Source organism: Schistocerca piceifrons, chromosome 5, assembly GCF_021461385.2.
Source record: "Schistocerca piceifrons isolate TAMUIC-IGC-003096 chromosome 5, iqSchPice1.1, whole genome shotgun sequence".
In the NCBI taxonomy this organism is placed as follows: domain Eukaryota; kingdom Metazoa; phylum Arthropoda; class Insecta; order Orthoptera; family Acrididae; genus Schistocerca; species Schistocerca piceifrons.
In genome coordinates this window covers 108,010,252-108,033,194 of record NC_060142.1, presented here as the reverse complement: position 1 = coordinate 108,033,194, position 22,943 = coordinate 108,010,252, and the positions used below count along the sequence as shown (strand labels likewise).

General features: G+C 41.4%; 1 protein-coding gene across 3 annotated transcripts in view; it reads left to right on the top strand.

Annotated features, from left to right (window-relative positions):
* Window positions 1–461: 461 nt before the first annotated feature.
* The window catches only part of LOC124797810 (golgin subfamily A member 6-like protein 2), a 32,369-nt gene continuing 9,887 nt past the window's right edge, over window positions 462–22,943 (top strand). For 2 of the 3 annotated variants that reach the window (XM_047260836.1, XM_047260834.1), the window contains exons 1-3: window positions 14,449–14,588; window positions 14,695–14,772; window positions 22,606–22,769. In XM_047260836.1, the coding sequence (XP_047116792.1) occupies window positions 14,513–14,588; window positions 14,695–14,772; window positions 22,606–22,769 (318 nt within the window). In that variant the 5' untranslated portion in view covers window positions 14,449–14,512. Of the gene's footprint in view, window positions 596–2,509; window positions 2,608–14,448; window positions 14,589–14,694; window positions 14,773–22,605; window positions 22,770–22,943 lie in introns of those variants that run through there. The other variant, XM_047260835.1, reaches the window with a different exon arrangement.

Genomic DNA, 22,943 nt, shown 5'->3' with positions numbered 1-22,943 from the left:
CAGCTGCTGCTCCGAGTGAGTACAGTTGCGAAGACACGATATTCAGGACGTTGCTCGCTGCATTCGTGATTGCCTCGCAACTGGTGGGTACGAAAGAGCTGAAAATAGATTTGAGTTAAATTCTGTCTTTTTTAATTTGTCCGACAGTTTAAATATTGCGCATGGAAGAAATCAACGACGTCTGTCTCACACGAGAAAATTTTTACTCCCTGCGCGTGAGAAATAAGCATAAAATACGTACTGTGCGGTTATATAGAGTGGGTTATGTTTGTTGTTGAAACGGTTTATCATACAATTCATTTATTATAAATAGAATTCCTTTCTTCCAAACACGTTTAAGCCTGCTTAGGCTAGCTGTGGAAATGCACACGCAACTGGTTTGACAGTTAAGCTGCCACGCGGGCTGCAGCCAATCACAGCTGAGAGCGCGGTTTGAGTTTTGAACTAGCCAATGGAGATGCGCCTTGGCTTCAGTGTAGGTGAGCAGCTATGGTGGACAATATAAGCGAAGGATAGCGGTCTGAGCGTGAAGTGTGGCGGCGAGTACTGTGTGAGAAGCTGTTGTGGCGTTCGCACTTTGTTTGGGTTCTGTCAGGTATAGTAGTTTAATGTTATTACCACGGCCTTTCCGTAACGTGTTGTATCTGTCGCTGTGCTTGCTTTTTGTCTTCTCCTGGCTAAGCATAGTTTGTTTACATCGTAGTTTTTATCCAAAGAAACATTTATAAATTAATGAACATAAGGGACTAGTAAGTACAGATGGCTTATCGTGTTACGTATTTACTTGGATTCCATCATCTCTTTCGAGGCGTGAGTGTAAAAACTCATTGAACTTTCGCATTCATGATTTCTTATAATCTCAACATGTTAACATTCATTCACTCTCTATGCTACGCGATTTGAAATAACATTAATGGATTTGAATTTATGGTAGTAAATCTTGTAAAGCTTTTCTGGTTGACAGTACTTCTCTCCTTGCTATGAAAGAACCACGTTACTTGTTACACGAGGATTTTTTTGTGTGTTTTGGTGTCGTTTGTTAAAATCCGTAACGCATGATTAGTGATAGCAATCATCCATAGAGCTAATTACTAAAACATTACGTGTGCGGTGTATATCTTTGCTGTAATGTCTTAACGCGTGAAGAACAAAACGAGTGTCATTGCGTCGTTGCTGTACCTTCTAGTCTTGTAGCAATGTTTGTATTTATGGCTTCCAGTTCGTTTCCATTGGATGGAAGAGCCAAAACTGTTTCCGTACAGTAAAATGTTCAGACAAATCTATTTTCTTTCCTTACGGAAAATTAGCATGTGACTTCACTTCGTACTATAACGAGCATTATTATGTCGACCTGTGCTTGTGTTTTTGTTTAGAGTTTACTGTCCAGATATTCTGCGAGATGCCCAGTACGGCTGGTTATTAGTTACTTTGTTTCCATACGTAATGCATTGTCACTTCATGTTACAAAGTAACGTGCAAGAAGAATTTTGTAGATATTTCAATAACTATGCTGCACCATTAGGCATCCGTGATGAGTTGAAGTATGTTCATTGAACGAATATTCAGTACATGATAAACCTGCCCATACATTATCTACAGTACATAAATCTAACAGGTGAACTTTCTTTGTGTTAAATGTTGTGGACTGCCAGTGTACAGTAGTGAGGTTGATAGAACAATCGAGATATTGTTGAAATATGTGCTATTTCACGGGGGGTAATTATTGCTACAGATCTAGTGTTTAATTTCATATGCAAAATTGTCAGTGATTCCTCGGCAGTTATGATATTATATGATTAACACTATGGTCTTTTTTGGTAATAAGAAACAGAAGTATGTAGATTTTTTTCCCCCGATGATAGAGGTTAGTTGATGCAGATCCAAATATCATACAAGAGAATAGATTCAAAGTGTTTAAGCAGGGAAACTGTTCTCAAATGCAATGTTAAGAAGCCAGAATTTTTGAATGTTCTCATAGATGTTGCTAGAAATTGCAGCAATATTGTATTTCTTCAGTATTAAAAACTCTTTGTTTCTGTGTAAAGAAAAAGTTTCTTCATGTTGGTATGTACCTGTAGGAAGTAACAGCACAACTGTGTGCATTGAAGCTGTGGTAGATCATTGTTTAGGTGGCTGTGAAAGTTTTCAGAAATAATGTATAAATAGGCTAGGGAAGAGAATTATGTACAACAACGAAATGTGTAAGCTGTAAAGCTACACGTCAATATCAGTAGCTTACTAAACTGCAACCAGATATTTAAAAAAAAAATGCAATGACTGTGCAATACTGCACATGCTGTTGCCTGCAAAATTGTGAAGTGTTAACGCAGCATTGCAGGTTTGTAAATTGGTGAAGGGGCCGGAAGGTAGAGGGGGGGGGGGGGGGGGGGGGCGGGCTGTAGGAAGGCAGAGGCTAGACGTATTGCAGGTATAGTGCGGGCACCTCCCCCCCCCTCGACGGCTGCCGTCTGGCCTGGTCTAGCGATGAATCGATCCTTTCTGCCGGCAGCATTCCTCTCGCAGACGCAGAGCAGCCGCTACCGACCGGAGCAGATTCCAGCACCAAATCACCACCGTCGGACAAAATGGCATCAGCAGACAACGAATGTAAGTACAGCAATATTTAAGTACTCATTTAGCATGGTATCTCTATAATTACACTTTCTGCTTATTTTTTTTCTGACTATGCTTTGTTGGACATTCTGACAGCGAGATGCATGTATCATAAATATTACACGCTTGCTGCATTGCTGTGCCAGCTTGGCTGAAGTAATTGAGGAAGTGTCGTGACGTCAGTATATATTGCAGTTTGAAACAAAACGCGTTTGAGATTGGCGCCTTGTGTAGCAGAAACAAAAGGGAGTGTACCTCGTGACCTTCGATGAATCGATTGTCTAGGTAGAGCGTACTGCGTTTTCACTTGTTCCGTGCTGTGAGGTCAATGACTTGTGCTGTGAAGTACTGCCTGGAAGCGCGTTTGTAAACCGACTATATGTTGTCGCAGTAGTGCCAAAGCAATTGACACCAATCAAGCAAACTTGCATCCATTTTACAACTTGCGGCATCATCATTGCCTTTAAAAAGATAGGGCTAGCACCAATCGTGCATGACAGCAGTCTATTTTCACTATTTTGTACAGTTTTGCGCATGTTATGTAGCTAAACGCGAAAATACATACCGAATATCAGGGAAGAGACTTGAGAGTAAATCATAATTATGGCTAATGAAAATTAAATTGAGGTCGGCGCTTCATGTAGCAAAGAGAGTGTTGGTAGATAGATATTAGTTCTTTGGCGTAATAGATTAAGTGCGTAGGCAATCTTAAATTGTGTACATCTTTCGGAGCTAAGTCACCGTCGCCGCACTAACAGTCTGCTGTCAACTTGAATTTTTGTAATCAGATATTTTTATAGTTTTTGCAAATCGCTAGAGGAGAATGGAAAGATGGTTCCAAAATCGCGGGGCACACCCTCCTTGCCCAGAGGATCGTGTTTTTAGTATGTTGCGTTGCTAAAGGAACTTGAAACCCTGATTAGCCGTTCTCGTTTTTAAACTTGTCGGTTTTCAGCTTTGTAACAGACTTTGGTAAGATTTGATAACCTAATACTGGTATTCACAAAACTTCACACTAGTGTTTGTCTAGTAATATTAACACAGATAACACTGGCCTCAAAATATAGTTAACAGCACTGTTTAGGATTCGCCCCTCGTTTGCTTTCTCCATGACTTCCACCATCTATAAATAAACTAGACTTCGCTGAGTTACTAACGTGCTAACAAGACAACGGAGGAATCCCTTCATTCCTGTTGTAAGACATAGGTGGTTGGCTGTCTAACCTTTGCCTTCAGATACGATTAATTTCGTGATACGTGAAAACATTTCGACGATTCTGGCACGAAAGACAAAGGAAACTTGTATTGGTATCTGAACTACGGCGCTGGTAAATCTCTCCCTGGCGTCACATGGCAACGCCGCAGACGCCTTTGTGTGTGGAGCCGAGGCACCGGGTCGGTCCCCCCCCTATGTTCACAAAAAGCGCAGCGCAGGCAGTTGATGCGCTTCCTGTATCACGACCATTGGTTTCGATCTAACTGCTGTAGGCGCGCGTAGTGTAAAACTGACGCACCTTATAGTATGTTCTTTGAAAGTTACTGAGCATAACTGGTCAACCGCAAAGTTTTATGGTGCGGCAAATCAACCTTGTCATCCGAAACAAGAAGAGGGACAACATCGGTTTCTGAAGCCTTCACTTGATTTCTGCGCTTCCATAACTGTGTGGAATCTCACGAACTACGTGTTTATGATCACTTAAGTCTCCATGTATGCATTCTCAAAGTATTCGTACAGTATTAGTTTTGGTCGCAAACTCTCAGAAGGGTTTGCCTTGTTACAATAATTTTAAAACCATTAACCCAGTTAATAGAAATGCACCGAGAGAGAGAGAGAGAGAAAGTTGCTACCCAGCCATTATCTTGACAAAGTTAACTCAGATAAGAAGAAAATATACAAATTAATGTAACCGGTATGTACTGACACATTTGTATAAGAAGTCGAAACCAGCGAAGTTGCTAGGCAAATTCGATGACAAAACTGATTATTTGTTCATTGAAAAGGGAATGAGGAAAGGACTTATTGTCAGTGCAGGGCAGAATTCATTTATGATGCAGCAATGATAGCCGAAAGTGGAGAGGAATTAGTTTTGTACTAAATGCAAGAGCCTGTGCTAGCTGTAGGCTAAGATAAATTGTACACATGTGGGTATGCTGAAGGACTAAATGTACAGCCGGGAAAGAATCAAGAAGGGGATATATCCTTTTGGTGTCTGGGAAGCAGAATAGACAAACACGAAATAAAAAGAAAAAGGTACGCGCAAGACGAAGCAACAAGAAGTTCAAAATGCCCTTGTTTAGACTAAATAGCGAGTAATGCGCAAGAATGTAAAAAATCGTGGCTGTTTTTTGAATCTCTTAAAATGAATCTGAAATGCGTAAAGAAACTCGCGAAGCGAACTACAATCGGAACACATCATCAGAAAGTATGTGGCATGCTTGGTTCCACTATTCATTTCTAATCATTCGGCTCTGCTACTGTGAACAGTATAACATTGCACTCTTTTTATTATATGTTAACATTAGCTAAGAGGTAATACTTCGATTACGTTTGACCTCCAGTTTAGTAAATGGGAAATACGGAAGTAACAGCATTAAAAATTAGTGATTTCGCAGTTGATTCTTCAGCCACTTGGAGTGCAGCATCGCTGTAGTTGTCAAGAAGTTCAGTCCCTTTTGCCCCATAGAGCTTCGCGATTGTTCGTCATTTTACAGTAACTGAGGTCGTTTCTCGAGTTGTCACTTTTAGTTACAGACGCAGAATTAGTCTTGCTTGGCTGTTTCAGAATTGGCAAAGCCAGCGAAAGGTGAGAGAGAACTGCGGACAGAGAAATGGCGTCTTCAGGGGAAGAAATTAATCCAGTTTATTACTGAAAGAAGTGGGATAACGAAGATTTCTAAAATTAGACATGTACGATAAATGCTATTCAGAGGCCTTGAACATCTAATAACGTGGCCATGTCAGTTAGTTGCCATGCAAACTGATACAACTGAAATACGCAACGTCATTGCTACTGCTACGTTCCTCGCACGGCGTGCCCCTCAAAACAGCTGTGGTTTCAAACATTTTCCGGAAAAATGTCAGCGTGTCCGCCTAGCACTAAAAGGTTCTCTCTCCCTCCCGCCCGCCCGCCGGCAGCAACGAATTCTGCCGGCGGTTGGTGCGACAATGCGAAACACTCAAGAATTTGCGAAGTTAGACATCTTGCGTGGGGGGGGGGGGTGTCGGCTTTAAGAACAATCCTTCTCAAGTACAAATTTGTCGGTCGGCCAATGAATCAAAGCGTGTGCTGGACATTCGGTAATCAGCATCGTGGCTATTTATTTATTTTCCAGCTTTTGCCTGTGAGCCCAGTGGTTTCGTTTGCTATGGAATCTTCTGTACTGACTGGAGAGATTGCTGAACCAGTAAAAAAAAAGTCTTTGGTGGTGCAGAATTGAATTAGCAAAGTACTCAACTGAAGTAGCGCAGACGTTTGTGGAGTGTTTGAAGAAATTGACAGTCTTGTGACCAATGAGGGATGTGGGAGTGGATGCATTCGCCAATCAGAAATTTCAGTGAAGAAAAAAGTTATTTCTTTCTAAACTAGCATAAAGAACTGAATCAAACTGGTCTTTCGGCTAAAGACCACATCAAACAGGGCTAAGATTCTATCATACACGTCGGCTTCAAATACGAATAATCAACGGGTGTTAAGTTGGGCGAGAAATGGGATTCAAATTTTTTGTAAATGAAGTAGTGCTGACTGCGCCAATTTCTGATGATCCTTTCCGTGGCAACCTAATATTCCTTTCCATGGAAACCTAATATAGTTAATGATGTTAAAGATTAGACATGAACATGTGAATTTAATTATCTAATTCCATTACCACAGGAACTATAGACTTGTCATATACCGGACTGACCTCTTGATATCTGCATATACAAGGGTGGCCCAAGGTAATGGCTCGTGGGTCATAGGGAAATTTGTAATGATGCGGATAACAGCGGAATTAGTACCTGTAATAATAACATGAACTGTGCTATACACACTACCATTGCTCAACAAAGTCGCCTTGCTTTTGTACACATTTGCGCCATCGTTAAATCCAAGATTATGAACCAGTTTGGAAAAATGCAGGGTTCCGGTTCTTGACCCAAGATTTCAAAAACACAACTTTCGCCTTTGATTGTGAACCAGAACGCGTCTGTCACAGCAAGTCCTCGATTGGCATCTGCGACATGTGGCTGCCAGCCGCTGCGGAGTCTACCTGCGATGCTCCCATTCATCTTTATGGATGAGGTTAAAACGGAAAATGGAGGGTCTAGAAACAAAACCCAGATTTTACAGTGATGGTTTTCATGCCTGGGTTTAACCGTGGCACAAGTGTGCACAAATGCATGGTGACTGTTGAACGGTAATGTCGTTTAGAGGAGTGTAAAAGTTGTGAACTGTACTGATTCCGCTGTTATTTGACCCTTATTAAATTTTTTAACTAGAAGGCAATTTTTTATCTTGCATTGTACAATTAAGGCAATAATTAATGGAATAATTATTCTAATGGCGTAAGACTGTATCAAGCCTCCTGTGAACTGAACACAAGGGTAACTGCTAAAGGGAGTCTTGCCTCCTAACATGCTCGTTACGTAAAAAAAAAAGCTGACCCTCTACCGTACTGCATACAAAACTGAATCTGCGGTTTTGGGCTTTCTTAATTAGTCTTACTCGTTCTTATGCAGATATTTGAGGACGGCCCCCAGTGTAATAAAGTGCTGGAATAAAAAAATACCGACTTAACAGCTGTGTGAATAATAAATCATGAATTTTTTTTAGGGGAAAATTCGTACTGTGAACTAAGGCCTCTACAAGATAACCAAGAAGCGGTTGCAAAGCAACATCAGGCCCCCACAAAAATTGCAATTTGTTTCTGTATTGTTGCACAAGTTATATGAGCAGCGCTAAAATTTTCAGGTATGGGGTAATAACGGTTTGTTTCTATATTTCAGTAAGTGAAAATCAGACGGATCTGATAAGAAGGTACGCCATTTAGAGGTTACGAAACGAAACCTTAGAGCGGAAAGTAGAATTAGTTATTAGTAGTGCAGCCACACATGTTGACTTGGAAACGCGGAACAATGACAGAAGACTTCAAAACAATCAAAATTTCACGAAGATTATTAGAGCACAGCTGTTTACTTCCAAACTTGAGCAACACAACGTCCACTGTGTAGTGTACATAGTACCTTCACGTGATGGCGGGTATGTCGCCTTCAACTTTTTTAATTCATGCCTTTCATATAATTCCGCTCTGGTTAGAGCTACAGGCTGTTTGTTAATTTATATTGGCGATTGTATCACATAAAAAAGATGGGAAGTTGAGGTCCTCAGAAGGTTTCAGTTGGTATTGCTTAGAATTTGCCGTCCATAAAGTTCCTTCTGAGTGATTGACAGGATATGGTTTGAAATCTCTGGGAGAATGCTTCAATTTCAATGACTCCCTGAACGAATCTGCGGCCAATTTTTTTTTTTTTTTTTTTTTTTTTTTTTTTTTTTTTTTTTTTTTTTTTTTTCGCCCAACCACATAAACTCGAAGTAGCTGGTACCTACCCGCGTACGTTTCGAGCAACAACATATTTTTCAAGCTTGAAATTACCAACCGTTGAGGCGCTCACATTTCGGATTAGGCATACGAAGATACTTATCAACAAAATTCACGAATGAAGGTATATACAAGCTATTGCCTTATGTTCCAAGCCAAATGAAGTAGTAGCGAATGCCGTTGGTCATCACTATAGGGAAGCGGCGATTATGCATATGGGATTGTAGAGAGGAAATGCAATGCCTCTTTTAGCAACACATAAGACGCCCTTGCACGTTGACTCGTGAGTGGCTCTGCAGGTCTTCCGTTGCAGCTACCACTACACCAATTGTTGACTGAACCGCGACAGCACATTAACCAGTACTGCCCTGCTGAAAGTATCATGGTAAGCGTTTCCATTCTTGCATCCTTAAACGAGGTCTGCGCGTGCAAAAATGAGGGTCATCACGGCGTTTTCGCACAAATATGAAAATCACAGCAACAAGATAACGCAGTAGTTAACACGCTGGTATCGTATTCGGGAGGACGGTGGTTCAAATCTGCGTTCGGCCGTCCAAATTCAGGATTCCCCCCCCCCCCCTAAATCGCATATGCATATACCAGGATGGTTCGTACGAAAGGGCACAGCCCAGTTCAGTTCCAATCTCTCCCCATTCGTAGCTTGTGCTACATCTGTTACGAAATCCTCGTCGTTGGCGGAAGTTGAACTCGCCATGAGAACCGAGACGAATTTTGCTACTAACCAGCGATCCAACTCGAGAAGTTTGTGTATTACTAGGCCTTGGGTGAAGCTACAAAGCAACTGGAACGCTAAGTATATTGTTGCACAGAAATCCTGTAGCGGTTCGTCGAAAACAAGATCCAATTTCGAAAGAAAGCAATCAAATTGCCTACTGTGAGTCCATCAGAAAAAGGAGTCATTAGCCGCTGACACATCCAAATTTACATGCTTGCTATAGTAACAAAGCAAAGTTCACTGGGTTCTTTTTTTTAATTATGGTTCTAAGCAAAGACTAAAGACAACCGTTTTTCCACAAAGACCTATACTTCACTGCACGTGCTTGATTTTCTGTGTCGTTAAACTATAAGCTGTAGGTAATGAATATTCTTTGTTAACGTTACATAACCACCATCTCAGTAACTGCTGCCTGCAACCATTGCAATCGTCCATTTCAGTACTTGACCTGTTGTTCTGAATGCATAATGCCTACATCCTGTCATAGCTGCGAAAGAAAGATAGCTGCAATTGGTCTAGTGCCAGTTGGGTCATAAGATTATAAATATTGGTGCGAAAGTTGCCCCCACAGCCAATTTTAGTAGTTTCAAGTAACTTGGCTTCAAGAAAACTGTATGGAGGAGGACAAGACTTACAATACGGAAGACAGTTCCCATGCCCACTGTGATTGTGACGTGAACTAGTTAATTTAACTTGGGCATGAAAAGGGATGGACATATACAGCTATAAAACTACTACGATCTACCCGTGGAAATAAAATATGATAGTATTTTCAGGTGTTTATTAAAGATCTTACTTATTACGTACCATAAAGAATTTTTCGGCAGAAATCCCATTTTGCCAAAAAAACTAAATAACTGATCACAAGTCATCCGCCAATGGATCTGCATCTCGTCAGTGTTGTGTTCAGAGTAGCTCTTTGGTCGATGAGTATGTTTCACCCGCACTTAAACACAATTTATGTTTACGGTCATGAGTACATAGCACAATCTCTTCTCACCAGTTAAGGTTTTTCATTTCTCCCAGTAGCCATAAAAAGACTATGTATAACACTACAGAATCTCCATCCATGCCCGCTTTCCGTAACAAATTCAAATGGCTCTGAGCACTATGGGACTCAACTGCTGAGGTCATTAGTCCCCTAGAACTTAGAACTAGTTAAACCTAACTAACCTAAGGACATCACAAACATCCATGCCCGAGGCAGGATTCGAACCTGCGACCGTAGCGGTCTTGCGGTTCCAGACTGCAGCGCCTTTAACCGCACGGCCACTTCGGCCGTCTGTAACAAATTCATGTAAGTTTCTTAATGACGACATATTGGGCGCAAGCAGCGGACGGGTCACGAAAAATTGCGCCATTTCACCCACACCATCACGTGAACTCAACAGATGTTCCACTATAGGCCAACTGTTGTTGGGAAGTTGCCTGTGTACAGAGATGTTTCTGGTTAAACGCGTGAACCTATGTCTGGATATCCCACCCAACAGTGCCATGAGTGCAGATGGGTCTTGTCTCGAGTTGTTTAACTTTTTAAAAGTGGATGGACGATGAGAATTTAGATATCTGCAGATCACGTGAGGCCAATCGGACATGGTTTCATCGAAAACATCATGGCTTGTTTTGTGCCCCCGTGCTTAAAAAACAGGCAACAAATCAAGTCTGTGGCACTTACAAAATAATTACAGTTGGCTGGGTGGTCCTATCCCGTGACTAATTGAATCCTCCTGTACAGTGCCTTGTTCCAGCCATTGTAGTGTTGGGACTGTTAATACTGCTGCAATTTTCAAAGAGAACCGAACATATCCATACATACGCTATTATTACGATGGATTCAACACTCCCAAAGGCCCTATGATTACCCAGTGAAGCTTGTGCTCCAGTTGAAATAAACCTGCTCTCCAATGGACGTTAAATACTTATCCTTCTAACGTTCTTCCTTGCACAAGTTAATCAGGATGCATTGCTCATCAGCAGTTCCTACTTACGCGACGTGTGCATTTTCAAAAGCTGAAAATGTTCAGGAAGATTAAAAAAAAAAGAATCACACTGCATGTGCATACTGTTGCTGGTAGCCTTGCACTAATGCGAAACGTTTTATGTAATGTTTATTCCGTATCGTTGTGTAATTACCGAATACTCTTTAATGTGAGTGGAAATTTGCAGTTAATTTCTCCTTACCTTTTCGTTGTCAGCTTTTGGATGCAAGTGTTCCGAATCAGTCTTAAATCATATTTAAGTAACATATTTATTTTCACCTTCAGATGATGGTTCAAATGGTTCTAAGCACTATGGGACTTAACATCTGAGGTCATCAGTCCCCTAGACTTAGAACTACTTAAACGTAACTAACCTAAGGACATCACACACATCCATGCCCAAGGCAGGATTCTAACCTGCAACTTTAACAGCAGCGCAGTCCAGGACTGAAGCGCCTAGAACCGCTCGGCCACAGCGGCCGTCTCCTCCAAATGGTCCTTCGCACTTAAACTGTTGATCACCAGTTTTGGTAATGTGCCCTAAATACCACGTAAAGTGTTCAGCTCAGAGCAGTTACTTTTAATAAAGGTCATCTGACAAAATATTAGTCGCCTTTGTAAAGGAACGCATAGGTAGCTTTCAGCTTTCGAGCGTTGTAAACGTAATCCAGCACGACGCGGTCGTGTGACCCTACACCGTAGACATAAATTCATGGTAGTGAAATGGTATGTGCCTGTTGCTTGTATAGAAACAGCAAAATAAAAGATTCGACTTAATAAATGGCAGAAAGTAACAATTATGTTCCGGTGTGCCCATGACCAAACCGCGAATGAATATGTCAGATTTGTTGCTGTGTTAATGCGGACTACCCAGTGTGTCTACGAGGAATGGCGTAAGAACAGTGGCTGCAAGAAGATAACAGGACAGTCACACCTCGTCAGTGACATAGGTTTCACAGATTACAGGAATTGCTGCTCTGTGAATGCAGACCCAACGGTTTCATTGCCAAGGAAACACCACACAGATATTTGCAGTTGGGTATCTCGCAGAAGGCCATTGGCTCACGCCACCACAAAGCTGTATGTCTTTGATGGACCAATCGACACAGAAACATGACTATAGAGTAGCTGCCTGGAGGCGTGAAGTATGATCTGACTAGTCGCAATTTTGCCTCTGCGAATGATGCAAGCCGCAGTGTGTCCAGACTGCCAAATAACACGACTAATCCGCCGCGTGTGGAGGATTTAGTTTAGATTGGAGATGGCTCTTGATGTCTTAGCTTTTTTCGTATCATTACGTGACCCACTTATAGAGGATAATGTGAAGATAAACCAGGACGTCGGTGAGAATATGTCGCCCGTTCTTTCACGTCTTGAGTAATTTGCTGTGAACGCTCTTGTCTTCAAAGATAACAGCAATGTTCATTGGACAAAACGTATACTTTCATTGTACCAACACTCGGACACTGTATCGCTCCTCGACAAGCCCGCTAAATCACCCAATTTTATCCAGTAGAAAATACCTAGAACTATTTGAAAGAGCGGATGGAACGTGGTAGTAAATATCACCCGTAGTTTGGTAGCCCTACGGGAACTAATTATCAGTGGATGGCTTCGTCTGGGTAAGATGTACCTAAATAAATTTACGAACTAGCTTCCGTATTGAGACCATTGTCAAGGCTACAGTATATGTTAGCGTGATGTCTGCTTTGTAGGGGGCGGGGGTGTCTTATAAAAGGCATATAAAAGTAAATGTGTTGTGACCATAACGGATTGTGGTTTTGTTTTGAGAATTGCCTACACTGTGGTGGATGGGATCCCCTGACCAGAGCGAGCATAGCAGCAATACGCTAGTAAGCAAGCAGCAGAAGTTATAGTGTCCAGTTGCGTGAAAGACGGGTAAGAAATCCCGCCTAGTGCGAGTCACGCGCTGTGATACACTGTCTACTCGCGGAAGGAATAACACTGAAATTTTTACGCGGATCGAAACTGTTTACGGTGAAGGTGTTACAGAATGTGTGTTCTTAAGAAAGAACAAATGTTCATGACGAACTGAGGAGTGGCTCTACCATTCTAACTGTTGGTGCAAAAATCGCGGAAACTTCATGAAGACCACCGATTGACATTGGAAGAAATTTCTGAAATACTTGCACAACTCTCCTCAACTTTCTGATGACACCCTTCTAGAAACGCAGGGATACCGGAAACGGCGCGCAAGATGAATCCCAAAACCGCCGATAGAGCAGCACAAGAAATGTCATCAGCGCCCGCCAGTTTCTTGGGCTAATTGAGTGAGAAGGTGAGGGTTTTCTGAGCGTTGTTGTGACTAGAGATGAAACGTGGATGGCTCATTATATAGTCGTCACGGTGCCACCACACGAATTTCCATCGTCCAAAAAATTCAAAAATGCAATTTCTAGTAAAAATCATAGCCTCAGTGTTTTGGGACCGTAAAGGCATCATTTGTCGAATTTATGCCTCAGGGTGAGACATCAATTCGCACCGATATTGAGAGTTTTTAAAAACTCAAAAGCACAATTCAGAACGAAAGGAGAGGAATACTGACGAGAGAAGTGTGCTTGTCGCAGTACAGCGCCCGCCCTCCCATAGCCTTAGCACTTGGACTCTGTTAGCATGTTTCGGCAACCCACCCTCTCCATTTATTCCCAAGATTTGGCGTCTTCATATTGTCATCTTTTCACGTCCCTGAGTGGTATTAAATGATCACCCGACGAGCAGGTGCAGAAAGAGGTTAGTGCGGAAGGAACTGGGGGGAGGGGGAGGAGATTGGTACAAAAAAGCTTGTGCGACTGCTCACCACATGCATTGAACGAGATACAGATTATGTGGAAAAATAGTCAACAATTGTATTAACAATATCCTGTAATTTTTTTCGAATACACTGTTTCTAAAACAAAAAATCTACTACAGTTTCTGAAAATTCTTCTGGATGTGTTTGAAAGTGATGGTTTGTTTTGAATTTAGATGCTATTTATGTGTAGAATATTCATGTGCAAAGTCTCGTAGCCACTGATTGAACATTGCAACAAGAAATGGCGTTCGTGGTGACGTTCTCTTCACGGCGTTTTCTCCCCGGAAGTAAAGAATCTCGCATACAGTATCTTCTAGCATAACTAGCAACGAACAGTTATGAATGGAAAGCCACACACACTCCTAAACGAAACAGCGTTTTCGTGCTTTTTTTGTTTTTTTTTTAAGTAACAGTGGCAGAATGGCAGGCGTTTTGGCCGACGCTTTATGCAAATTGTCAGCTGAGGGAGGCGTTCCACTTCCATGAATCAGCAGCGGGATCAATCCCTAATAGTTTGGTTTGTTTAGCGAGTGTCGGATGTAATTACCCAAGAGGGCAGGGGGTGCTATTGTAGAGGGGAGGCGTGTCGCTTTTGCTTCAGACGGAGCAAAGATGGCGGCGGGCTGCTCCCCGTATTGAGCGTATCGATTAGCAGCGCGTAGGGGTTGACGACGGGGTGGGGGTGTGGAGGGGGAGGGTTGGCCTAACGCCCTTAGCGAGTTTCGGCAGAGGCGCAGCGTCATAGTGTGACTGGAGACCGGGCAGTGCACATCGACAACAGCAGCAGCTACAGCCATGCTGATAAACTTAGTCAAGGATTCTGTGCTCCAGTGTTTCTGCCACACTTGTCGGGCTCCGCTTCCAGCAGCAGGTATCAGTCGCCTCTAATTCTCGTCTTTGGTGCTCCATTTCGCTTTTACTGGAATTTTGCTAATATCCTCCGGGGCGACGTCTAACTTGCTCGATGGTTGTTCTAGCCCATCGTCGGTCAGCGCCTATCAAGAAGGCGAAGAACAAACCTCGTTCCAAGCAACCCAAGAAAGTGAAATTTATCAGTAAGTATTGGCTACTACTTGCCTGTTTCACCTTTCTACCCCGTTTACGCTTTGCTTCATAGGCTGTTGGTTGTTCTGAAAGAGTGGGTGGTGGGTTAGTCATGGATTTAGTCCATGTCTAGATATCTAGGCGCTCGTAGCTTTTTTTTTCTGCCTATTGTTATCAGACTTGTCGCGAGCATATATTCGTATGTTGTTCGACAAAATAAGAGCTAGATTTTTACGTGAACAGGGGTTTTGCTATTTCTTGGTCGTGATTAAGAATGCTCGTTAGCGTTCGGAATCGTGGAGGAAACATAAATGTTATGTCGTAGAACGATCTTGGAAAGGAAAAATCTCCAGCAACGTCGTGTATCTTTCCTTCCCCCATTATCGATTCAGGTGAAGGTAATGTGAAATTCATGAGCCAAACCGCATTACTGCAGTATCGAGCTAATGACCCCCACTGGTTACTGGCGTATGCGAAAAGCATAAATGGCACTCATTCGAGCTTTTTAAATTGCCATCAGATTGTGTTAACCGTTCCTCAACTTTCGGGCATTGAGCTATGCCTTCTTTTGAAAGAATGGACATAATGCCGATGCGCGTGTTGAAATTCAACTTTGTATAGATAAATGTGATGTAAAGAAAAATGTAGCCAAACTTTGTCTGTTTCCGTTTCTTCAATCTGTAATCCTTAAATTTTTGTCTTGACCTACAGTAAAATAACGCCTAGGGCTGCAGAAATAACTTAACTGAAACCACAGCTCACAAAATCCGATAACTCATGTCACATTGGGCATTAGAGTTAGGCTCTTGTAGGAAAGTAGTCTGCCGCCGAAGAAGATTGTATTTGGCAAAGGACAAAATTGTCGATCGAGGAAAACATACCCAAGAGGGTAAAGCTTCCTAACGACGTGGTCGCATACTTGGTTGGCTGAGCTTCAACAAAACACCGCGTAGACGCCCACTTTTGGCCCGAATGTCTTGTCATGGCAGCAGTGACAGGTCTCGCAACAATACTAAGAGCCTGAAGAAGGCCTAAAAATCCACAGGGTACAGTTCGAACTAAAGTGGTCAGGATCTGTGCAGTCTCTTTTTCGCATATCTTTGAGATCATAGGGTGCTCTTTTTAGTGTGGATCAGTAAAAATCTGAAGGGCAAATGTGATAGTATCAGCGAAATATAAAGTAAATATCCAACTTGGTGCAGGCCTTACTTTTTGACGCAACTTCGGTGGCTTGCGTGTTAATTTTCGCTGCTTACTTTGATCATACGGCGGTTAATTTGCCTTCAATAGGTAGAATGGCCCCCATTTTAGACCCATCTAACGCACAACTCTGATTACCATGGGAATCTAACCCAGGACTAAGGCGTTTGTAGCCAGTGATGCTAACCACGGATGTGTGTCGGCACCACATTGCTTCCAGTGGTTGCACGAATATATCTCTCTCTCTCCCTCCTAATCCCTTGTAGATAAAACATTGCACTACGAAAATTGGGTGTGTAGCTTTTAAGGATTGACGTGTCGCATTTGACATATCTTGAAACGCTCTTAAGGTTTGGCCGCGGTCCATCCTTGTCCACATATAACTCAACTGTTAGTCGTGAAGTGTACCGCCACTGTATCCGACGAATGCATCGCCCCAAGATGTTCTAAACTTTTCAGAAGGCTGTGTGATGAAATTTAAGATGATTGCATATGAGGAAGAAAATTGTTTCTGGAAGGGGAGAGGGTGGTTTCTTGATACAGCGACCTTTAAGAAGTTTATCAGCACAGCATCATTGCAAGGAATGCTTAGCTAGAAAATGTGACACTGTCATGTCAGTTTTGATGGGACAATAAACTTTATTCCTTCTGTCATCGAATGGCGTACGACCAAGATAATCTGAAGATCCTCGAGCAGTAAGAATACTTTGTGTTAATAGTAGCACTTTAGAATAAGTGGATGACATGCATGAAGTTAAACAGCGATGCTAGAAACTGCTGTTCAGATAAGACTAGTTCCTGGTATAGTTTTCAGTGACAGCATCTCTATTAAGCTCTTTCCATGGGAAGCCAAGTTTCAGGTGTCACGGAGTATTGTTAACATCTAAAATGTATTTTATGAGGGCACTTGTCCGTTCGTTGTCTATATCGTTAGATCTTAGATTGTTGCGCAAGCACAATTCTTGTAAAAATAGTTCTGATTTGGGCACTGCACCATTCCTTGTTCGCCATTGCAGGAGAAAACGGGTAAAGACCTGTTTACTAGTCCCTATGAAGAAATTAATCGTGTTGATATTCGAATTGCCGGTTGTGTGTTGCCGCCAACATCCGTCGTCTTTTCCTTGACCATTTCTTGACCGCTGAAGTCTTTGATGTTACTTCTCAGAATGCGTTTAATAGCACTCATTTATAACCGTCTTTGCCGTGAAAGAGGCAGCTAGTGCTGTGTTTTTACCAATCATGGTTTCAAGTCGCAGTTGTGAGATAATTACCAACACTTAGTGTCGAAAGATTTCTTAATGTTCACTGCCCGGAATGGACTTCTCAAGAATTTTACGTCCATGAATACTCTTGGTCCTACTGTGCAAGGATTGGCTTGCCTTGTATCTGTGGAACGATGTAGGAATGACTTCGCTGCCGGCCCACACTTTGTATTTCAAGCCATTACGAGAAATGCAGTGTATCAAAACCCTTCTGCTTTTCTGCGAGCACTGCGCTATTTGCCTTGCCGTCCTCAGTGATATTCCACCATAACCAGTTTGGAGGTAACTGAGTTTGAACTCGAACACGAACTTACACAAGAAGAAACACACAATTTGTGATGTAGTGCAAATACACAGGACCTTCAGAAGCCACGCCTGATTCTAGCGTTACGTAAGAGTCAAGTCGATGGCCTATGAGAGATTTCATCGCCACATGTATTGATCCCACCTGTCGGTTAAATCCATTGATATACTGTGGCTATCCAGGCCGCTTGCAACCTGCACTAGATAGTGCAAATACGCTTACATTTTGTTAAGCCCGTCTCAGTAGACTTTCTTTGTTTCTAGTTTTCGCCTCGTATAGCTAAATACGTACGCATGCGTACGCTAAGTCTCAGGGAGACAAGCTTAGTCAGACATGCCGTCTTGCCCCTCCCAAACAAGTGTCCGGTGGCGACGCAACGTCGCGCCGTCGCCGTCGCACGGTGACGTCATGGCCGCACCACAGACGAAGCGGCACCACCTGCGCTGTCTCCCAATCGATAGTGGGGCGCATCTCACGCCACGGCAAGGGCGCAGTGCTCGACAGTGGCAAAGTGTGGGGACAGCCTACTGCAGCTCGTAGATGCCCACTATAAACAGATATTTCCATGCCCTTTCCGTGGCTCCAAATTGCTTTAAAGGCGTGAGCCTTGTGCAGAAACAGATTTCTCTCTTTTAATGCTTATAGAACGAAGTACTTACGATGTTTGTATAGCTTCCATTACATGAAATTTCTGAGAACTAAAAATACCTTTCAGCCAATAATCACCTTTGGATAAAGGAATTAACGATTGTTGGGGAATTGAAATAATGTGGTGATAAAATGTCATTTAGTTACCAGTCTGGTACTGGCCATAGGTGGTTTAGAGAAACAGGAATCCTAAAATCTTGATGAACTAGGGGTCTTCCCCCAAATCATCTTCTCCAGTTTTTTTGTTTTGATATCATTTCCTTTAAGTAGTGAGCGTCATTATATGCTTGAGACAGTCAGCAGCATTTTGTGGTTGTATGCCCTTCCAGGAATGACCATTCTCCCTGGGATGGAAACTGTATACTTTGTGTGTATCTGGAGTAGATTGATGGAAAAGGGTGAGAAGGTATTCAAATTGTTTGTGGAGCATGTGTGTGAGGTGGGATAGCCTAGTATTTGCCTACTTGGATGTGGGAAACCAACTAAAAACCTTTTCTAGGCAGGCTGGTTCACCGGCCCTTGTCATTAATCAGAAGTGATTTCGGTCTGGGGCAGGCTTGCCGGCCAGTATCCCAGAAGCAGAGCTTTAACATGCTACAACATTTGTGTAAATAACATTATCAGTAGTGGTTGATATCTGTGGTCCATTTTGAAAGAATCAGTCAATATGACTAATTAAAATTGTGCCACAGAAGGTGTAGATTATGCATCATATGGGCAATGTCTTACACAATGGCTGCAAGAGAGCTTTCATATAAGGAAAACCAGTATAATGCTCCAGAAAGGACACTCCTCCCAAACATTTCATAATAAATTTGGTATGTGTAACAGTAGTCGTGTCCATCACAAACTGCCAAAACAACATGGTACATGATATCTGAAGCCCTGCAGTATTATATATTGAAGCAGAAGTAATAGTCACCCTTAAATTTTAATTTACACTTGTCAGAAGCCTGCATACTTTTCTGTGGGTAGATAACTGTTACACGCAAGACCTCATTTTGCTAAAGTTAAATCATATTAGTTCCTCTTTGAGAAAGTATTTTTGGTGCACTTATGATGGGGAATTATTTAGTTTTCCCAAGTCATTGTGAATAGCTGTTGCTTTTTTTTTTTTTTTTTAATTGAACTGCCACATGGCTGCTACTGTTCACCCTGAGGACTTCCTGTCTTCAGATCAGTGCAGCGAACTACTTGGTTCGCTAAAGTAATCTTTCTCATTATTTATGCACTTTTTTCGAAGTAATTACTTTAATCTTCATGTAATTCTCCTGTACTTTAGGTGGAATCTATTTATTACTAGTTTTAGGTTCATTGTGCGCCGAGTCAAGTCAGTATATGAGGCAGTTTTGATATTCTCTCTACCATCTTACCTTCAGGTATGCATAGTAGAGAATAAAATTTTGAGTGCTGTTTATCTCGGGGTGTAAATACAGTTAGCCTACTATCAGATAAATCATCAGAACTCATCTGATAGCCAGATTTTGTACTGTGGCTCCCCACTGGTGACAGGCTTGTAATAGCACAGTTCTCATCGGTGACTTCCAGGCAAATGTATGACTGACCAATCCGTAAAAAAATTGCTGATCTCTGCTTCAGCTGGTGCATGCAATTTCTGTAATAACTTAAGGGAAGTACATAACTAGAAGTGGCATGCAGCCCTGTCAGTGCCAGCACTTGTGGGCTCCTGTCCCAATTGTATTCTCCACTGATTTGACAGAAAACTTGTGCCTGGTGTCATTGTGTCATCTGTGATTAAATGCACTGTCCAAAGTTTAGTGCTTTGGATGTGTTACGCAGAGATTCACCACAAAGTGAATATTAAAGATAAAATACACATAGGCGTATATATGCTCTTTTTTAATTGCAAAGACATAGTAAAATATAGTGATACAGCACCTAGCTCCAACTGTAGCCTTTAGTAAGTTATTCATTTTCTACCTAGAACTGCTGGACAAATAGACATACTTCAACTATTGTGTTGTACATGCAGTCAGAATTTCTTCCCAGGCATTACTTGATTTACACAGATTTGTCAAGATTTTTCTTTGCTGTACTGACCTGCTGAGAGTGAAGCCCTCAGTTAATTTGAAGTTGCCAGGATGTACTGGTAATTGTTAAATTGCTAGTGTTTCTTGCTTCGATGCTGGTTACTTGTGAGAAGTAATTAAGTTGGAACAATTGCAAATCTAAACGTTGTTCTGACATCAGGCTATATTTCAAAGTATGGTGAACATGCGTAACTTGTACTGATTGAAGTTTTATAATGTGGAGTTTTGTGGAATATGGAGAATTATATTGGTTTTCCTTATATGAAAGCTCTCTTGCAGCCATTGTGTAAGACATTGCCCATATGATGCATAATCTACATCTTCTGTGGCACAATTTTAATTAGTTATATTGATTGATTCTTTTGAAATGGACCACAGATATCAACCACTACTGATAATGCTATTTATTTACACAAATATTGTTGTAACCATTTTAGAACAGACAAGTCCATCTCCAGATGGCTGTTCACATCAAGATACACAATTGTTGTGTACACAAGCTTTTGGCTCTTTCTGTTTCTCTCTGGTGGTGAGGTTCTTGGGATGGTGGTACCTCCAAAAATCCTGTGTCATTTTGTTTGTATTCATGAAATAATGTGCAGTGTATGCAGCACTTGTTTGCTTTGTATATAACCACATTGTGGAAAGCAATGCACACATGTAAGTTTTCGCCATTTGGGTAAATGTGCACAACTATCTGAAAATAAACCTCTCAATTTGAAACTGGTTATAGTGCGAATTTGTGTGAATGAGTAGCATTTTCAATAGTGGCTGTTTGCTGTCTTACTCTTTTGAAGGAATCAACCTATGGTTTGCACACAGCCAAGGTCTCAGTGTCAGTTGTAGGTGAATGGCGTCTTCATTTGTATTTGTTAGGAAAGAATTAGTTGAAAGGTATGATAATTTTCTGTTTTAGAAAAGTTATTTCGTCAAAATTCCTTTACATTGTTTACTATTAATTTCCTGGACCGTTTCAAAGTTGGCTTAATGTATAAATTTAATGAACATAATGCATATCCGATAGTTGCTCAGTTTGTCATGAAGTAAGTTAGAGGACTATGAATTCCATCTGCAGGAAATTGCAGCTAGAATGACTTACAAATTAAGTCATTACCAATCTGTGAATAGGAGAGGGGTAGGAGCAGAATCCTGTGAGCTTAAAGGTAGTGGTAGCGTTCTCGCTTCCCGAGTGGGGTCTCGGGTTTGATTCCTGGCGGGGTCAGGGATTTTTCCTGCCTCGAGATGACTGGATGTTGTTGTGTTGTCTTCATCATCATTCATTTCCATTACGGTCGGAGGAAGGCAACGGCAAACCACCTCCATTAGGACCTTGCCTAGTAAGGCGGTGCGGGTCTCCTGCATCGTTCCACTATGCTCTGTAAAGAAGCATGGGACTTCATTTCCATTTCAAACATAGTGTTGTGGAGGGGTTATGTCAGATAATGCTGTGAGGATGACATGGTCTGTTTAATAAAAGTACTTCTATGTAAGGCCCAGTAAATACCACATTGCATCATCAATGGATTTGTACTTAGCAACTTGTAGACTCCAATTAATTTTGGAACACCAACAGAGTCCCAAATTGAACTGGCCATTTTAAGAAACTAAATGTCAAATTGAATTATTCGTGATTACAAATGAACTTAATTGCTGTTGATTGTGATTAAGAAGTTGTTAGTGTTGTTCTCTATCACAATATTATTCGATAAATTTGTTGATCCTCTTTAATAGTTTTTATTGTGCATAAAATTGAAACAAATCAGCAGAACACCTGGAAGCACACCAATAATAATCATGCCAAGAAGAACTGAGAGACAGTTTTTTTTTTTTTTAAATGTGAACTAGTTTTATTAATTTCTTGTGTGTTAAAAGTGAAAAACAAACTGTTCGCCTGTTTTCTGTCTTTCCTTTTATCTGTTAAAATAATTTTAACAGCAGTTATTAAAATTCCTTGGAAAATGGGGAATTTTGCATAAGAGTAGTGTAGAGTAGATACCACAGTTCTGTTGTAACACTATTGTCTCAGGATGAAAAGTGGAGAACACAGTTAATTTCTACAGATGTTATACTTCCACCTTTTTCATACATTATTAGATATTTGATACTACTACAGCATTAGTTTCTCTTGCAAGACATCGTAGGACTGTTTCCCATGTGGGAACATGAATAGCAAAGCTTAACATTTTTTGTTAGCTTCATAGGTAGTCTGTGCATGAGAGGATTTACTCCATAGTCACACTCAGAAAATTTTATTTTTACTTTGTGACTAGTTGTACAAAAATAATGGATGTCATGTGTGAGCAGGACATGTGACACTGAAGTGTTATTTTTGTAGAACTACAAATATTTAAATACTCCATGAATTTTTTCATTCCACAGCTACAGAAATCAGGTGCCAAGAGAGGTCGAAGGGTGGTTTGGCTTATGAAGTTATATTAGCTGACCCTGTTACGGATACACCCCCAAAAAGACCAACTTCTCCCAAGAGCACATCTGCTGAAAACATAGAGGAGAAGTTAAAAGCAGCTGAGGAAAGGAGAATGGTAAGCTATGTTTATCTGAAGTTAATGTGAAAGCCGCAAAATATAAGTAAACACTTTTTGTGAGGTAAACTTAAGCATGAGAGCCAAAATAATTGTGAATCTCTGATGGGGTAACTGTGTGAGTGAGTGAGTGAGTGAGAGACTTAACACCACACTGTCCAAAAAGTTCAGAGA